This window comes from Hemitrygon akajei, chromosome 6, assembly GCF_048418815.1.
Source record: "Hemitrygon akajei chromosome 6, sHemAka1.3, whole genome shotgun sequence".
Taxonomy (NCBI): Eukaryota; Metazoa; Chordata; class Chondrichthyes; order Myliobatiformes; family Dasyatidae; genus Hemitrygon; species Hemitrygon akajei.
In genome coordinates, this window is record NC_133129.1 from 70,651,319 (window position 1) to 70,670,452 (window position 19,134).

The 19,134-nt window shown below is 42.3% G+C and overlaps 1 protein-coding gene across 3 annotated transcripts in view; it reads right to left on the reverse strand.

Annotated features, from left to right (window-relative positions):
- The window catches only part of LOC140729162 (PALM2-AKAP2 fusion protein-like), a 543,495-nt gene that overhangs the window by 187,938 nt on the left and 336,423 nt on the right, over nucleotides 1–19,134 (reverse strand). For all 3 annotated transcript variants that reach the window (XM_073048623.1, XM_073048621.1, XM_073048622.1), the window contains one exon: nucleotides 18,526–18,611. In XM_073048623.1, coding sequence (XP_072904724.1) covers nucleotides 18,526–18,611 — 86 coding nt within the window. The remainder of the gene's footprint in view (nucleotides 1–18,525; nucleotides 18,612–19,134) is intronic.

Consider the following 19,134-nt stretch of genomic DNA (forward strand, 5'->3'; position numbering starts at 1 on the left):
TCCCCTCTCCCTCCCTCTCCCTCCCTCCTTCCCTCCCTCTCTCCTTCTCTCTCTCTCCATCTGTATAATTGTTCTTTCTTATCAGTTTTATTTGCTTTTGATGCCATTTATATCAAATGAAATCTGGTAACTGTATTGAGTGATTTTTGTGTATTTTCTGACTAAATCTGAACATTTTCTGTTATCTGGGGATTGCCTGTAGTGGTCACATTTGTTTGATTGCTTGCCAGCACACTGGTTGGAGAACTTCTATCACAGGAGCTGTTGTAGCTTTATTGGTCGCTGAAGTTGTTGTAATACTTTGATCTCTTCGTGCAGCACTATTGTGTCTGGGCGGAGGGATATGAAAGATATTAACGTTCGGTGCAGGAACTGGTTGCTGGAGATTGTTGATAGATGAGTGATGAAGATGTGGTGCTTTGAATGCCATGTGATGCAGCGGAGGGATCTGAAGATGCATTCTCTGACCGTGACCACTTCTGCAAGGCCATTTTACCTCCTGCTGTGCTGCATCCAAGTCATGGGGGCTTCACATTATTTTTCACAGCAATTTTGTCCCACTGTTTTTGCAGTGGCTGTCTGGGGCATCACGCTGAACTTTCCACTCCTGCCCACCTCGAGGATGCGTTGACGCACGGTGTAACTATATCTCTCTCCTACTGTACATTCTTCAATGGGGCATGTGTCAGAATCATTTCTAGACCAACTACAGAGCCAACTGTAACAACAAGGCACCTTTCCTTTAAGAGTAGGGTAGTTTTAAGAAGGTGTAGACTAGCCTTAAGGAGTACTATCCTCATGCAGGCAAATGAAACTAGCTCTAGAAGGTGGCTTGGTATGAATAGGGCCAAAGGGTCTATTGCACTCAATGTCAGTAAGACCAAAGAACTGCTTGTGGACTTCAGAAAGAGTAAGACAAGGAAGCACATGCCAGTTCTCATAGAGGGATCAGAGGTGGAAAGAATGAGCAATTTCAAGTTCCTGGGTGTCAATATTTCTATCCTGGACTCAACATATTGATGCAACGACAAATAAGGCATGACAGCGGCTTTACTTCATTGGGAGTATGTAACGAAAGACGCCTGCAAATTTTTACAGATGTACCATGGAGAGCATTCTAACTGGCTGCATCACCGTCTCGATTGGGGGAGTGGGGTGGGAGGTGTGAGGGGGCTACTGCACAGGATCAAAATAAGCTGCAGAGAGCTGTAAACATAGTCAGCTCCATCATGGGGTCTGGCCTCTGTAGTATCCAGGACATCTTCAAGGAGCAATGCCTCAAAAAGACGGCATCCATCATTAAAGACCCCATCACCCAGGTCGTTCCTTGTTCTTGTTGCTGCCATCAGGGAGGAGGTACAGGAGCCTGAAGGCACACATCAGTAATTCAGGAGCAGCTTCTTCCCCTCTGCCATCCGATTTCTGAATGGACATTGAACCCTCGAACACTACCTCACTACTTTTTTATTTTTATTTTTTTCACTACTTATTTAATTCAACTATTTTATATACTTAGTGTAATTCACTGTTTATTCTCTATTATTATATATTGCATTGTACTGCTGCCGCAAAAATCAACAAATCTCACGGCATACGCCTGTGATATTAAACCTGATTAAGATTCTGTGCCTGGGCTGTACAAATCTATGACTTCCTAAATAACAACATATGCCTCTCATTCTGTGAATTGTATTGCTTTGTAACAGATACAGTTTTCAGCGGTGCAATGCTGATGTGATAACCCAATCTGCAGCATGTTTTGCAATGGCTCGATGCACCATTCATGTCAAGGAGCTAGTGAGTTACCTTAATTAGAAGCAGCAGGTGTGGGTTAAATCCTCTGGGCAATTCTTGCATTTATTTCTAGCAAGCATCCAAGAATTAAGTTGCCTGTGTTCCCAGGGTAGAGTGCAAAGTAACTTTAATTTTGCTTGAGGATTATTGTGGAGCCCAGCTCTGAGCTTGGGTAAGGGCTAAAGTTGTTCATCTCTCCATTCATGAGGAATAGGAAACCTAATCTGACTGGATTGTTTGCAAAACAGAGATACCAGCTATCAAATATCAACCATGACTGCCCTGTCAGAGCATTTTTATCCTGACGGAGCATCTGCATCATTCTTCCTGGACTGGCCACCTCCATATATGGCCAACTCTGATTGATGCAATGGCAAAGGGTGGCAGAGCTTAATGTTTGAGGAGAGACTCATTTGCTGTCGAGGTATGGTGAAGAGGAGTGTGGTGCCTAAGAAGGTACTTGATTCACCTTTTGAATGAGTATATACTGGAAAATGAAAAACTGTCATGGACATGCGGGAAGAAGCAGGGAATAGGGCTGTATGGGGCATCCGTTTCAAAGTTACAGTTAAGGTTATTTTACTGTCATGTCCACAAGTATATGTATGCACAGGTGCAATGAAAAAAGTACTTGTAGCATCACAGGCACACAGCATTCACAAGAGATACTTCTATTATGAGGGGCTGAATGGTCTCCTGCAGAGCGTGATTCTGAGATTAGTGAGATGAGAGACTTCTTCAAGGTTTGTGTACGTGTGGATTTGACTAGACAGGGACTTGACTGGAAGTGGGAGGGGAAGGGAGGAGTAAGTACAAAGTGGTAGGTGATAGGTGCAACCCGGAGAGGGGGAGCGGGTGAAGTAAAGAGCTCGGAAGATGATTGTTGAAAGAGAGAAAGATTGGAGAAGGGGGAATCTGATAGGGGTGGATAGAAGACCATGGAAGAAGGTGAAGGTGAGCCCTTGTCCACTTGTCCCTCCCGGTACTCCTGGTAATGTCTGTAATCCCGGTTTTGTAATCTCCCTCTTTTAATTCTCCTTCCACTGCTTTGCCCTTACCTCTGTTCATACAATGTCTGGACCTCATAGATGTTGCATCGAAGGCCAATATCACCCCTGAAAATATATCAGCACCCCTGAAAATACATCAATTTACAAAGCAATGCAATTTATCTTCAAAGCAACACACACAAAATGCTGGAGGAACCCAGCAGGCCAGGCAGCATCTATGGAAAAGAGTAAACAGTCGATGTTTTGGACTGAGACCCTTCATCAGGACTGGAAAGAAAGAGAAGTCAGAACAGGGAGGTGGGGGAGGGGAGGAAGAAATACAAGGTGATAGGTGAAACCAGGAGAGGGGGAGAGGGTGAGTTGATTGGTGAAAGAGCTGGGAAGTTGATTGGTGAAAGAGATAAAGGGCTGGAGAAGGGGGAATATGATAGGAAAGGATAGAAGACCATGGAAGAAAGGGAAGGTGAGCCCTTGTCCATTCATCCCTCCCCACTGATCTTCCTCCTAGTAATTATCCTTTCAAACGGAACAAGTGCCTCACCTGCCCCCACACCTCCTCCCTCACTTTCAATTCAGGGCCACAAGCAGTCCTTCCAGGTGAGGTGACACTTCATCAGCACCCCACTGGCCCCTGCATCCAGCACATAATCCTCCATAACTTCTGCCATCTTCAACGGGACACCTCCACCAAGCACAGCTAGGTTCCGTCCCCCACCACCACTTCCCACTTTCTGCAGAGATCGCTCCCTAAGTGATTCCCTTGCCTTCTCATCCCTCCACTCTGATCTCCCTCCTGGTACTTATCCCTGCAAGCAGAACAAGTGCCATGCCTATCCCTACATCTCCTCCCTCACTACCGTTCAAGGCCCCTAATTGTCCTTCCAGGTGGGGCAACAGTTCACCAGTCTGTCTGTTGGGATCATATACTGTATCCGGTGTTCTTGGTGTGGCCTCCTGTCTATCAGTGAGACCCAACATAGATTGGGAGACTGCTAAGCTTCGCTAAGCACATATACTCCATCTGCAAGAAAGTGGCATATACTCCTGGCAGCCACCCATTTCAATTCTGCTTCTCATTCCTATCTCAGTCTATGGCCCCCTCTACTGCCATGATGAAACCAGACTTAGAATGGAGGAACAGTACCTCATATTCCGTTTGGGTAGCCTCCAATCTGATGGCATGAAAATTGATTTCTTGAACTTCCAGTAATGGCCCCCCTCATCTCCTTCGGCATTCCCCATTCCTGTTTCGTTTTCTTGTTATCTCCTTATCTACCCATCAGCACGCTCTGGTGCTCCTCCCCCTTCTCTTTCTTCCATGGCCTTCTGTCCTCTCCAGTCAGATACCCCTTTTCCAGCCCTTTATCTCTTTCATCAATCAAATTTCCAGCTCTTTAGTTCATCCTTCCCCCTCTCCTGGTTTCACCTATCACCCACCACCTTGTACTTCTCCCTCCTGTCACTCCACCTTTTTACTCTGAATTCTCCTCTTTCTTTCCAGTCCAGGTGAAGGGTCTCGGCCCGAAATGTCAATTGTATACACTTTTCCATAGATGCTGCCTGGCCTGCTGAGTTCCTCAGTCATTGTGTCTGTGTTGTTTTGGATTTCTAGCATCTGCAGATTGCCTCTTGTTTGTGATACAATTTATCTCCATCTCTCCTCGCTACACCAGATACAATAAAACACAAGTTATGTTCTTAGTTTAGACAAACCTAGATGTTTAGACCCACAGTCAAAATTCACTTCAAATATTCAGGGAGAAAAGCCTAACAAGCAAAGCCTGAATTTTGATGGAAAGTCATGCTCCAATAAATTGATGTCAATTAAAACATACATGTTATTGATTTCAAGTATTAGGTCACTTTAGCTTCAAGGTGTGACTGCAATGACTCCTAATTTTTTTTGTCTCAACATCTTTTGCCAAATTCTGCCATGTTGTTCAACTGCATCTCAATCAGTACTACTCTCACCTCCTGGTCAGGTTCTGGGTTTAAGCCTTGTTCCAGAGATCCTGGCACTCCATTGCAGGATTGAGGGAATGCTGACTAAACTGAGGTTCTCCCAGCTCTCTTGTGGGTTTTGGCACTTTGATGATTAGTGATCAGGATGCATCATGCATCAAAATAACCCATGAGAGAGCTGGAAAAACCTTAATTCCTAATAACCATCAACAGAGGAGTTCATCCAGTGTATGCAATGAACAAAATTAACGCACACACCTAGTTCAGATAATGGATTGCTTCCATACAATTCTATCATGATTTCATCCTCCAAATCTTCATTTTCATTGTAATATTTGAGATGATTGTCGATACTTTCAAATTCTTTGTAGTTCTTGACTTGTTAAAGTAGTGAAATCATTTCTGGAAGCCTGAATGCTTGAAACCACAGTAAGCAAAAGAGCTCAGAATCTTCTAACTGCTTATTTCCCATCTGGTTTTTGACGACAAACATACACAGCTGATGCTATTTAAAAACTGGTTGCTCCAGACATGGTGCAGCATCTAATGGCTACACAATGCCTGTGACTGACACTAGTTAGAACTTGTCCAAAAACAGTTTCCTGCCCCAATTAAGTGGCATAATGTCCTAAATAAATGAAAGGAATTGTGGCAATTTTCTTGATTAGCTTTTGTTCTTAAGAGTTGTCCCAAATAATTGGCTGCACCTATTAACTAGTGGTCCAATTAACCTGAATCCACTTTCTCTCCCGTTATATGTCAGAATCAGAATCAGAATCAGAATCAGGTTTATTATCACCGGCATGTGTCTTGAAATTTGTTAACTTAGCAGCAGCAGTTCAAAGCAATACATAATATAGAAGAAAATAATAATAAACAAATAAATATGTATTACAGTATATGTATATTGAATAGATTAAAAATTGTGTAAAAACAGAAATAATATATATTTTAAAAAGTGAGGTAGTGTTCATGGATTCAATGCCCATTTAGGAATCGGATGTCAGAAGGGAAGCTGTTCCTGAATTTCTGAGTGTGTGCCTTCAGGCTTCTGTACCTCCTACCTGAAGTGAGAAAAGGGCATGTCCTGGGTGCTGGAGGTCCTTAGTAATGAACGCTGCCTTTCTGAGACACCACTGCTTGAAGATGTCCCGGGTACTTTGTAGGCTAGTACCCAAGATGGAGCAGACTAAATTTACAACCCTCTGCAGCTTTTTTTGGACCTGTGCAGTAGCCACCCAATCCCCATACCAGACAGCGATGCAGCCTGTCAGAATGCTCTCTACAGTACATCTACAGAAGGTTTTGAGTGTTTTTGTTGACATACCAAATCTCTTCAAACTCCTCATGAAGTATAGTCACTGTCTTGCCATCTTTATAGCTGCATCGATATGTTGGGTCTAGGTTAGGTCCTCAGAGATTTTGACACCCAGGAACTTGAAACTGCTCACTCTCTCCACTTCTGATTCCTCCATGAGGATTGGTATGTGTTCCTTCATCTTACCCTTCCTGAAGTCCACAATCATCTCTTTCATCTTACTGATGTTGAGTACAAGATTGTTGCTGCGACACCACTCCACTAGTTGGTATATTTTGCTCCTGTACGCCCCCTCGTCTCCATCTGAGATTCTATCAACAATGGTTGTATCATCAGCAAATTTATAGATGGTATTTGAGCTATGCCTAGCCACACAGTCATGGGTATAGAGGGAGTAGAGCAGTGGGCTAAGCACACACCCCTGAGGTGCACCAGTGTTGATCATCAGCGAGGAGGGGATATTATCACCAGTCTGCACAGATTGTGTCTACCGGTAAGATATATAAAGAGAAAGAGAGAGTGAGGGAGAGAAAGAAAGAGAGAGAGACTGAGAAAGAAAGAAAAGATTGGAAGCAGCTCTGGTTGTGTTTGCCCTCCTATAGAAAGAATATAATTAAGCAAGAGAGGATGTAGGAAAGGCTGACAGTGATTTTGCCAGGAATGCAAGGCTTGCACTGTAGGGAGAGACTGGATAGGCTGGGACTGTCATCTCTGGAGCAGAGGATGCTGAGGAATGAACATATAGAGATTTATAAAATCATGAGGGCCATAGGAAGGTGGATAGTCACAGCTTTTTTACCCCCAGGGCAGAGGTTTGAGGTGAGAATGCAAAGATTTAAGGAACTTGCTTTCACACAGAGGTAATTGAACAAATTGCCAGAGTAAATGGTAGAGTTGGGTGTAATTACAACATTTAAAAGACATGTTTATGGATAGGAAGGTTTTAGAGGCCTATGGACCAAACACAGGCAAATGGGACTAGCTCAGGAGGGCATGGATGAATTGGGCTGAAGGTGTGCTCTATAACTCTATGACTTTTTATGACAACAATCTAATTACGCCTCTCATTTTACAATATTTTATTACATTTTTAAGAGTTTATTTCCTAAACAGATATAATTTAATAAACAAACCTCTATGATATGAATGCTCAATTGCATGATGACTGAAGTGCAGAGAAAATAATGTTCAGCACTAAAATCTGTGGCCGTAATAATGCAAACCTTCCAACTGTAATATTACATTCCCTTGCATTTGTAACACCAGGCTGATCTTTCTATTATGTCTGGATCCCTGTGGTAGGGAAGCCGGGAGCAGCTGCAGTAGGTTTTGTTTGCCAACACTTTATACATGCACCTGGTCATTGCCACTTGCCAAAACCCCCAGCAGGGTCACCTAAAGCCACTAAAAACTAGCCTGGTGATCACTGTGCCCAAACTTTCTCAAGTGCTGAAAACTGGTGCACAGAGATCAAGGCAGACTTAAGGGCGAGAGAGGGGGAGAAACCAGTAGTCCACTAACAGACCTCTGCATGGAAGATTAGGGATATGCCTGTCAGTCGGCAAAGGCAAAGGATATGAGCTGAATGAGGGTCAAAGGGCTATGGAACCAAGTCAGGTTTATGGAGTTAAAATGTAAATCACCTACGACCACTGAATGCTGGAACAGAATTGAATGGCTCAGTGACAATGTCCTCCTCTTCCTACATTTGCAATGCTGCCTCGCTTTCACAGTATAGACGGCTAACTCTGACATTTAAGAGTGTCAGGTTAGGCTGGAAAAAAATAAACCAAGTACCTGTATCTTGAATGCTTTATAAAATCTTTTCACTGCATTTTAGAAAATTGGGATATTTTAATGCACGAGAAAGATATGAACCAGAAAGCAAGGAAGTAGTTACCCGTTAGCTTCACAGCTGCAGTTGCCAGAGACTGTGGTCAATCATACATAATGGGACATGCAGATACTTAGAAGATAATATGATTGAGTAGATTCAGTATGCGAAAGGGAATTCATGTTTGAGTAATCTATTGAAATTCTTTAAGGTTGTACGCAGTACACTAGTACTTCTAGTACACTAGAATTCTTCCCCTGGGAGAAGGTTCAGGAACATGAAGATTCATACGTCCAGATTTGGGAACAGCTTCTTTCCAACTGTGATAAGATTGCTGAACAGATCCTGAGCCGGATCTGGGCCGTACCTTCCAAATATCCGCACCTGACTTGCACTACCTTACTTTTCCTTTTCTATTTTCTAATTATGATTTATAATTTAAATTTGTATTATGTTTACTTCGATTTGTACTCCAGGGAGCACAAAGCGCAGAATCAAATATCACTGTGATGATTGTACGCTCTAGTATCAATTGTTTGGTGACAATAAAGTAAAAGTAAAGCAGTAGTGTATTTGGATTTTTGTAAGGTACCCTGAGGGAGGCTGAGCAAGCTCAGAACCCATGGAAGTTGGTAAGATAAGTGTTTGGCAAACTCTTAAGGGAACAATGTATGAATCAATGGAACCTTCTCAGTCTGGCAGGCCGTTTTAAGTGGGCTACCACAGGGATCAGTGCTTTGGCCCTAACTATTCATAACTGATGTCAGTGACTTGAATGAGGGGTTCAAGTGTATCATTCCCCAAGTTTGCTGATGAAACACTTTGTTAGTATTGATAGAGATGCAAGGACATTCCAAGAGGCTGTAGGAATCAGTGAGAGGGCAATAACATTGCAGAAAGGAACAATGTGAAATTATCCACCTTGGTAGTGAGAAAAGAAATACTGAATATATTTTGCATTATGAGAGATTGGGAAAGTTAATGTTCAAAAGAGCCTGTGTATCCGGTACACAAGTCACTGTAAGCTGACGTGCAGGTACAGCAGGTAGTTAGGAAGACAAATGATATGTTGGTCTTTTGATGTTGCAGTGTTCACTGAACTTGGCGTTTAGCTTGCAGCCAGTTCATCACCAGCCGAGGTGACATCCTCAGCGTGCAGTTGTTGGTGTTCCTCTCTGGCCCTGTTCGCTTGCTTTGATCCTAATTGGCTACCGCTTCGGTTGGCCTTTGAATTCTATTGGGTCGGGTTTCTTTGGCTCTTAGGGGTTTGTGGATGCCATCTATTTTGATAAATTTATTTACGGAATTGTCAGAAGAGAACCACATTTCTAAGAATTCTCATGCCTGCTTTGCGTTTGTCTGTGCCAGAACCCCTTCTTGATCTTTGTGTACCGAGATTAGTGACAGTGGATGATGTCTCTGTACTGCCAGTTTGTGTTTCTGTAAATGAGTTGAGAGTTTACACCCTGTCTGCTGCTGATGTAGTTCTTGTTGCAGTCTCCACGTGTGATCCTGTACATCACATTGCTTTTGTCAGTTGTCTTTACTGGTTCCTTTGTTCCTGAGACATGTTTCCTTAAAGTTGCCGGAGGCTCTTTTGAGCATCAACATTTCCCAATCTCTCATGTTGGTCTTTATTACAAGATGAGCTGAGTACGAGAGAAAAGGTTTCTTTCCATCATTCTATAGGCCATTTCTGAGACCACCTCTGAAATATTGTTTACAGTTTTGGTCTCCTGACTTTAAAAAAGAGAATGTACATATACCTGCAATAGAGGAAATGCTGTGATTATTCAATAGAGTGGTTACCAGAATGGTGGGTTTCCTCTAAAATAATAACTTACTAATGGAGCACTTTTCTTATAGATGATGTGGTTCAAAGTGTTTTACAATGGGATAAAGTGAAAATATGAAAATAAAAGACGCAAAGATGATAGTTAAAAGCAAGGTTAAATAAGAAGGTTTTGAGCTGGCAATTAAAATTGTCAATGAGTCTGCATTCCTTATAGTTTTAGCCTTTGAATTCCATGGTTTAGGAGTGTAGTTCAAAAAAAAGTTGTCCTGCCAAGTTTCTTTAGAGGAAGATCGTTTAAAGTTAAGAGACTTGTGGAAGAAGACCTGAGCACTCGAGCGGGATTATGAAGCAAAAGTGATTCTGTGATGGACTCTGGCCTCAGACCATTGAGAGCTTTAAAAACAAGTAAGAGAACTGTAAAATCAATTCTAAAAGATACAGGAAGCCAATGCAGAGTAGCTAAGGTAGGAGTGATATGGTCCCTCATCCTGGTTTTTGTTAAAAGTCTAGCAGTGCCATTCTGAATGAGTTGAGGTTTGTCAATAGATTGCTTTGGAAGGCCAATAAAAAGTGTATTGTAGTAATCTAGTTTATTCAATATAAAGGCATGAATTAGTTTCTCAGCATCATTAAATGACAGAAATGAACGTGCCTTTGCAATATTTCCTAAGTGTAGAAATGCTGCTCTGGTTACCTTCTTAATGTGGAATTTAAAATTCAAATCTGAATCAAAGGTAACACCCAGGCTTGTTACGTCTGATTTAGAATCAGAATCATAATTAGGTTTAATATCACTGGCACATGTTGTGAAATATATTTCTTTTGTGGCAGCAGTACATTTCAATACATAATTAAAAAGGTAAAATAGTGAGGTAGGTTACATGGGTTCACCGTCCAGTCAGAAATCTGATAGCGTTGGGTTCCTAAATGAGAGTGTGTCCTCAGGCTTCTATACCTTCTGCTTCATGGTAGCAATGCGAAGAGGTCATATCCTGGGTGACGGGGGTCCTTGATGGTAGATGCTGCCTTTCTGAGGCATTGCCATTTGAAAATGTCCTCGATGCTGGGGAAGCAAGTGCCCATGATGGAACTAGCTGAGGGTGCAACTTTCTGCAGTGTTTTCTGACCCTGTGCAGTGGCCCCTCCATATCAGACTGTGATGCAACCAGTTAGAATGTTCTCCATGGTACATCTGTAGAAATTTGTGGGAGTCTTCGGTGACATAACTAATCTCCTCAAACACCTAATGAAATATCGCCGCTGTCGCGTCTTCTTTGTAATTGCATCAACATTTTGGGCACAGGATAGATCTTCAGAGATGTTGACACCTAGGAACTGAAACAGCTCACCCTTTCCACTGTTGATCCCTCGATGAGGACTGGTGTGTGATCCCTCGACTTCCCCTTCCTGAGGTCCACAATCAATTCCTTGGTCTTATTGACACTGAGTGCAAGGTTGTTGTTCCTACACCATTGAATCAGCTGGCCTATCCCTCTCCCATATGCCTCTTCGCTACCATCTGAAATTCTGCTAACAGTAGTTTTGTCATTGGCAAATTTATAGATGGGGATTGAGCTGTGCCTGGCCACACAGTCATGGGTGTAGAGAGAATAGACCAGTAGACTAAGCACATATCCTTGAGGTGTGCCCGTGTTTATTGTCAGTGACGAGGAGATGTTATTTCCAATCTGTACTGACTATGGCCTCCCAATGAAGAAGACAAGGATCCAGCTGCAGAGGGAAGCACAGAGGACCAGGTTTTGGAGCTTGTTAATTGGAACTGAGGGTATGATTTGTGTTGATGCTGAGCTGTAACGAATAAACAGCAGCCCGATGTAGGTATTGCTATTGTCCAGGGTATCCAAGGCTGAGTGGAAAGCCATTGAGTGTTATGATATGCACCTGACCATGCCAGCTTCCGGAGTTTAGACACTCCGATTTTCTGGGGAATGAATATCTGGCACGGTTCCTTTAAAGATTCAGACCCACTCCCCTAATTGACGGCCATGTTTTGGCACCAAGATGTTAGTATTTAAAGAGCATCTGAACGTAGGTTTGGTGCTCAATTGTCAGTTCTACTTTGGATCATTATCTAGCATCAAATTTAGGACCCTGTCCTCGTCATAGTCTCATATCATGTCTCAATTCTAGTCTCTGATACTCCAGCACTTGCGTCGTTACCATCCTTGTCTAGACCTCTCATTACAGTGAGATTGCATCTGCTGTAGACCTAATGAAGTGACAGACAATTGCAGTGTGTCCAGGTCCCTGCTTAGGCAGAAGTTGATTTTAGCCATGATCACCCTCTCAAAACACTTCAGCAGATGTGAGTGCAACTTGGTGATAGTCATTGAGGCAGCTCACCCTGTTCTTTTTGGGCACTGGTACGATTGTTTCCCTTTTGAAGCAGGTGTGAACCTCTGGCTGATGTCCTTGAACACTCCCACAAGTTGGTTAGCACAGGTTTTCAGTGCCCTACCAGGTACACCATCAGGGCCTAGCACCTTGTGATGGTTCACCCTCCTGAAAGATGTTCTGATGTCGGCCTATGAGACACAGGCTACAGAGTCACCAGATGCTGCAGGGATACACACAGGTGTAGTTTTATTCTTCCTTTCAAAGTGTGCATTAGGTGTTTATCCCATCATGAAGTTAGGTTTTGCCTTGTAGGAAGTAATGGTCTGAAAACCTTACCAGAGGTGACATGCATCTGATTCTCTCTCTAATTTCAATGGGAATTGTTTTTTCACTCTTAAAATAGACTTTCATAGCTTGTACCTTGACTTCTTACAAGATCACAAGACAAAGGAGCAGAAGTAGGCCATTCAGCCCATCAAGTCTGCTCCGCCACTCCACCATGAGCTAAACTATTCTCCCATCTAGTATCTAATTAGATACCTATCAATCTCCTCCTTAAACACCCTCACTGATTGGGCCTCCACAGCTGTATGTGGCAACGAATTCCATAAATCCATGACCCTCTAATTCTAAGACTGTGACCTCTTGTCCTGGACTCACCCACCAAGGGAAACAGCCTTTCCACATCTACTCTGTCCAACCCTTTCAACATTTGAAATGTTTCTATGAGATCCCCTCTCATTCTTCTATACTCTAATGAATAAAATCCAAGAGCCGACAAGCACTCCTCATATGTTAGTCTCTGCACTCCAGGAATCATCCTAGCGATTCTTCTCTGAACTCTCTCCAACACCAGCACATCCTTTCTAAGATAGGGGGCCCAAAACTTCTTGTATTGTTCTGGATCACTGGACCCTTGATCTAGCCCTCAGCAGATTATGAATCTCCTGGTTCATCCATGGCTTTTGGTTTGGGTATGCCTGGAATGATTGCAAAGGCACATACTTATGCATACAGATCTTGATGGAGTCAGTGACAACTATGGGGTATTAATTCAGATCCAAAGATGAATCCCTGAATATTGTCCAGTCCACCGACATAAAGCAGTCCTGTAAGTGTTTCTCTCCTTCTCTTGACCATACCACCATGGATCTGTGGTCTTTAACCTCAGCCTACAACCACAGAGTAGACGTACCGCTAGGTGATCAGACTTCCCAATTTGCCGGCATGGGATACCATGGGAAGCTTTCTTATGATGGTATAAAGTGGTCAAATGTGTTGACTCCTCTGTCCCATAGCTGATATATAGGTGGTCGTTGTTCTGAAACTTCTTCAAGCTGGCCTGGTTGAAATCCCGCACAATGAAAGGGAAGGCGTCGGGGTGAGCTGTTTTGAGACTGATGATCATGGTGCTCAGCTCCTTTAGTGCCTGACTGACTAGAGGTGGAATGCGTACCACCACCAGCATGACAGTGAAAACTCCCCCTGCACTTGACCACTAGGTGTTCCAGGGTGTGTGAGCGGGACTGAGATAGAACCATCCTGTCTGTGCAGCTCGATGAGCTACTCGTGAAGCATACTTCCTCTCTACTAGCTTTAAAAGACTCAGCTGACCTGTCTTTGTGGAGAACGTTGAAGCCATCGGGCTGCAGTGCTGCGTCTGAAATGGCTGAGGTATGTTTCCGTGAAGCAAAGGACATAGCAGTCCCTGATGTCCCTTTGGTACTGCAATCTTGCACTGAGGTTTTCAATTTTATTTTATTTTCTAGAGGCTGTACTTTTGCCAGCAGGATAGTCAGGAGTTGCTTGGGGGGGGGGGGGGTGAGGGTCTAAGGCCTCTGCATTTCAATTGTACCTGTAGCCCAGCACGCCTTCCACACTTCTGTTTTCTTAAAGAGGATCTGCACTTGTGACAAAAAAATTTTCTTATATGAGTGAAACCAATTAAAGGCATTACCAGAGAGGCCACCCCAGTTGGCAAGGTGATCTAGGAGAATGTTGTAGTCAATTGTGTCAAAGATCTGGTGCTGAGCCCAAGGTTGCTGACAATTTAGCTAAGGGCCATCTCTGTGTTGTGGTTTGCTCTAAATCCTGCTTAAACTTTTTTAGAATATTGTTCTCATTGAGGAGATATTGAGTTAGCTTCTATCCTATTCTTTAGAGTTTGGAAGAAAGAGAGGTGACAACATATTAAACTCAACAGGGTGGAAGATGCTTCCCCTGGGGATGAAATTTAGAATAACATTCACAGAATACAGGTCCTCCCCAGCTTACTAATGTCTGACTTATGTACAGCCCGTACCTGCTAAAAGGCATTTGGGAAATCACTGGGATAGATTTGGCAGCTGCTGCGTAGCTGCAGGCATCTTCTGCCAACTGGAAACTCGGTTTGCAGCTGCATTTCTGACTTGTGAACTGTTTGAGTTATGAAGAGCTCGCAGGAACAGAACCCTGCCATAACTTGAGGATGAATTGTAAAGAGCAGGCCACTTAGGAGTGAGAAAGGTGAGAAATGTCCTCACGCGGAAGGTGTGAGCACTCAATCACTGATGATGCTCAAAGCAAAGATTGCCAAACGAATCAAGGGATATATGGAGGATAGGGTGGCAATGTAGGTTTTTGATTACCCGTTATCTTGTTGAATGGCAGAGAAGACCTCAAAGACTCAATGATCTTCTCCTGCACCTATATCTGATGTTCTTATAATTGCTAATGGATAGGGCAGTTGAGTAAGGTCAACAGCAAACCACAATCAATATCCCCAGGAACTTCACTACTTACAAGTACAAGGGCATGAAATTAGTGGGAGCCCACCTCCTGCAAGTTTCCATTCCGATCACACATCACACTGGTCTAAAAGTAATGTTATTCCATCATATTGCTGGATTCAAGTCCTGGAACCTCTGAACTAACAGCAGTGTGAGAAGGCCTTCACTTTCTGGACAACAGTCACTGAAGAAGGCATTGAAGAGGGAACTTAGGGACAAGCAATAGATGCTGGCTTTGTCATTGAAGTTCACCTCCTGGGAATGATTTTTTAAAAATTAGACCATTGTTCACACATGAATAACATTGGGTCAGAACTTCAAACTGCAGATATTATTAATGCTTTATAAGAGAATCAGAAAGAATCTAATTTAATATATGTTTGACATAAGCAAAATGCAAGATTTTTAAAATTTGCAATTGTTGTCTCAAAACTCAAATACTAGGTATTAACCATTCTATAGGTATCTGGAGAAGCGACTTAAGAAAGAGAATCCAGCTCGACCTATTTTGCTCTGCAGTACTGATGTGTGCTGTTATTTTTAGTATCCCAGAGGTTTCCTATTGCTTATCTCAAGTACACTGGATTGCCATGTTATTCTTGAATTCCATTAGCTGATGCTGGCTGCTCTTTGGAGATTAAAAGGTCAAGCTGCAATTTGCTTTGAAAAGACAGTATGCTTCCATGCTCAAGTCAGCTGGCAAGCGTGGTCCAGATTCATGAATCAAGGATCATCCACTCCTCATATTACTGGATTAATCAGCAAATGGAATATTATTGAATTCAAAGCAAATGATTTTACATGGGATCAGAAGTAGGCCAATTAACGTCTTAAGTGAAACCATACCTGATTTACAACCTAACTGTCTATTATTAGTAGCTTTCTGCAAACAGGCTATACTTTGACAAATGCTTTATTAAAAGAAAAACACTTTGATGCTTCCTTCACTTTTCATATCATATATTTTTACAACATAAGCATTCAGTCCACTGCATTTATTCAGCAATCTTTGAGAGCAAAGCTGTCACTCCCAGTCTCCTGATAAATTCCCTGACACTTTCACTCAAGTGCACTTAAAATATTTACACCTTGATTCCTTTATCTTTTGCATACCTTGTGGGTAATTTACAGTGGACAATTAACTTACAACTGGATAAGACCAATGTGGTCTACAAAATCCAATGTAGGGACTGTAGTAAATATTACGTCAGCCCAATTGGGAGAAAATTATCTACAAAGATCCATGACAATCCTCTGGCTGTAAAGCAGCATGGCCAACTCTTCCTAGTCTCTACCCATGAAGATCAAGAGGGACACAAATTCAACTGGGCATCAGTGAAAGTCATGGTGCAAGTGAACAAGAGGCATGCAAAAGAATTCCTAAAAGCATGGTTTTCCGTGAACAACGGACATGTAGACCTTGATCCTATTTGTGAGCCAAGGTGGCAAAATTCCTGACCACAACGCATGAAGTTTGCCACACAACCAATCAGTGATGAGATATCCTCTCCACATCCCAATTGAGCTTCTGCAATGACAGCCAAACAGCTGATTGATAAGTATTCTGAGGACAAATCACAATTAACAGTGCACTGACGGTGATGAAACATTTGTAAGTAAACTGCCAAGATCGGAGAACAACTCAACCCAATTAACTTACACATCCTTGGACTGTGGGAGAAAACCATGGGGATCATGGGGAGACCTTCCTACTGACTCTACAGGAAGTCAGGATCCAACAAGGGTCACTGGAGTGGTAGGGTAGTGGCACTATCGTGCAGGATTTAGTGTGCTCTGGTGGTGAAAGAGGGAATATAAACACTACAGGGCTTCTCCAGTCCACTGACTGTAAAGACCTTATATTTTCACATGCATCTTAATGCTGTTACCTACTGACACACATTTCCCACATTCTTTGTACTTCTGAGAAAAAAAACACATCTAACTAGTCTTTCAAGTTGGTAAATGGCCCGACATGAATCACTATTTGAAGTGAGTTCTGAATTTCCAGTCTCCTTTGTGTGTGGAAATGAATCCTGATTTTACTCTAATGCTGGGACCATGTCCCTTGTGTTGGATTCGCCAAGTAGCAGAAATTGTTTGTCTCTATCAATCCCTATCAGATTTTATAAAATCTTGGTAAGTTGGTAACTAAATATATCAGGGATGGGGTAAGAAGGGGAGGAGGGGCATTAACAGAAGTTAGAGAAGTCAATGTTCATGCCATCAGGTTGGAGGCTACCCAGCCGATATACAAGGTGTTGTGAATTTCATGTGCTTCACCAGAAATAAGATGGTTTCTAATATTATTAACATGGAATTATATCTTCAAGTAGAAAATACAGCCATATAGTTCACCAACAGGTCAGCATGTCCATACAGAGTCCCTGAAAAGCTCTATTCAGTTACTCCAGATCCCTTGCTCTTTTCCCCTAGCCATGAGTTTAAAAAAAGTTGTTTTTTTTATTCATTCAGTTGCCTTTTCAAAGATACCACTGAAATTGCTTCCAGCACTCACAATGCATTGAATTCAAATGTATTACAACTCAGGGAATAAAAGAATTTCTCCTCATTTTCCACCAGCTCTGGAATATTTGCCAGTTGTTCTATTTATTTGAGTCTTTTGATTACTGACACTCTGCCAGCAAAAATATTTCCCCTCTATTTACAGATTCAAAAATCTTCATAACTTTAACTAATTCTATTAAATCTTCCCTCAGCCCTTCTTGTACTTAAGGAAAAGAGTTTAAAATTCATGCTTGCGAGTGATGAAGAGTTCATTTGGATGCTGACCCGCAGAATTTCTCCAGCGTTTTGTGTATATTGTTTTATGTTTTGCCTGGCGGTGCAACTGCAAACAAGCTCTTCAAAAATATTTATGGTTTTGTAAACAAGAAGGATGAGGGTTAAATCTTCCATCCTGATGATAAAATTTATCTAATTTTCCTGATGTTAAATTTGATTTAATTTAAATGCCCCCACAAATAATCTTTGACTATTCTATTTTTTAAGCTTTGAAGGGAAGGCTCAATTTTCTGGAGCAAGTATACAGCATTTAAATAGTTCCTTTTGTAACCTCAGTATCTTCTATCACCCTTTAGTTCAATGAAGTACTATTTAAAGTATGTAACTGAGCAAGTTTTCCCAAGGAGCGATGGTGAAAAGGGCAGTTCAGTTCAGAGATGTCAGTTCGATGGTGTCACTGTAGCACCAGCCTAGATTTGTTCTCCAGTCTCTAGGGCAGGTTTGGATTCTGACTCTAGGCAAGGATTCCACTAATGAGGGCAGGGTGAAATCAATGGACTGAGTGTCGAAATGTGTAGTGGAGAAAGAAGAACACTGAAGCAGTTGATTTACTTCATTTGAAATTTGCAAAATAACTTGCTCTACGTAAAACTCTGCAGACTTCATTTGCAATTTCTTCATGTGCAAGAAAAGTTTGCACAGGCTTCATGTCTCAGTGATTAATACAGAACTCTTTTAATGCTTTTCTGATCTGAGGCAAGATTTCCACATGCCCTACCAAATCTGTTCTTTTGCAGTTCTTCATAATCTGCAACTATTATCACTTGGGTTGAACCAATTTGCTACAAGCCACAGTAAATCATCTTTTCCTTATATTGTCTTTACAGAGGAATGAGATATAAAGATATTCAACTGTTGTATTAAGATAGGAAATGACTCACCACTGTGGTCTGTTGTGTCCCAGCGATGTCGAACTCGGTTGACTGAACCAACTCTTTGGATTGATAGGTGTGGCTTATCTCTGCCCCTAAAAAGCAATAATTAAAGCTTTTCAACCATCATACATTTCTAACAGATGGTCCAAGTCAGGACTTCCCCTTACAGTATTTCTGAGGAGACATTGCTCACTTATCTCCTCCCATCAATACCTTTCTTGTTGGATTTTAGAGGGAAATGACAAAACTTTGTTCCCTTGAGGAAAGAAAGAAAAGGAGGAATCCCGACAGATGCAGAGACAACATCACGGACTCAGTAGAGAGCAAGCCTTCGCACGTGGCCCTGCTGCTGATTTGTTGACAGGTGAACTATCAGCCCCATGAAGCAACTGTGAGGTCCGAGTCATTTCCATAACCATAGCCTCTATTACTAAAAAGAACATGGATAGCAGGTGTATGGAAACACCACTACTAACCTATGCACTTCCAAGTTGTGGCAACATCCTGACACGGAACTGTCATTGTTATCATTTGATCAAATCCCGGAACTCCCTACCCAATAGCAATGTGTGAGCAGCTTCATGAGGGGGACTGTAGACTGTAGTTTAAGACTGG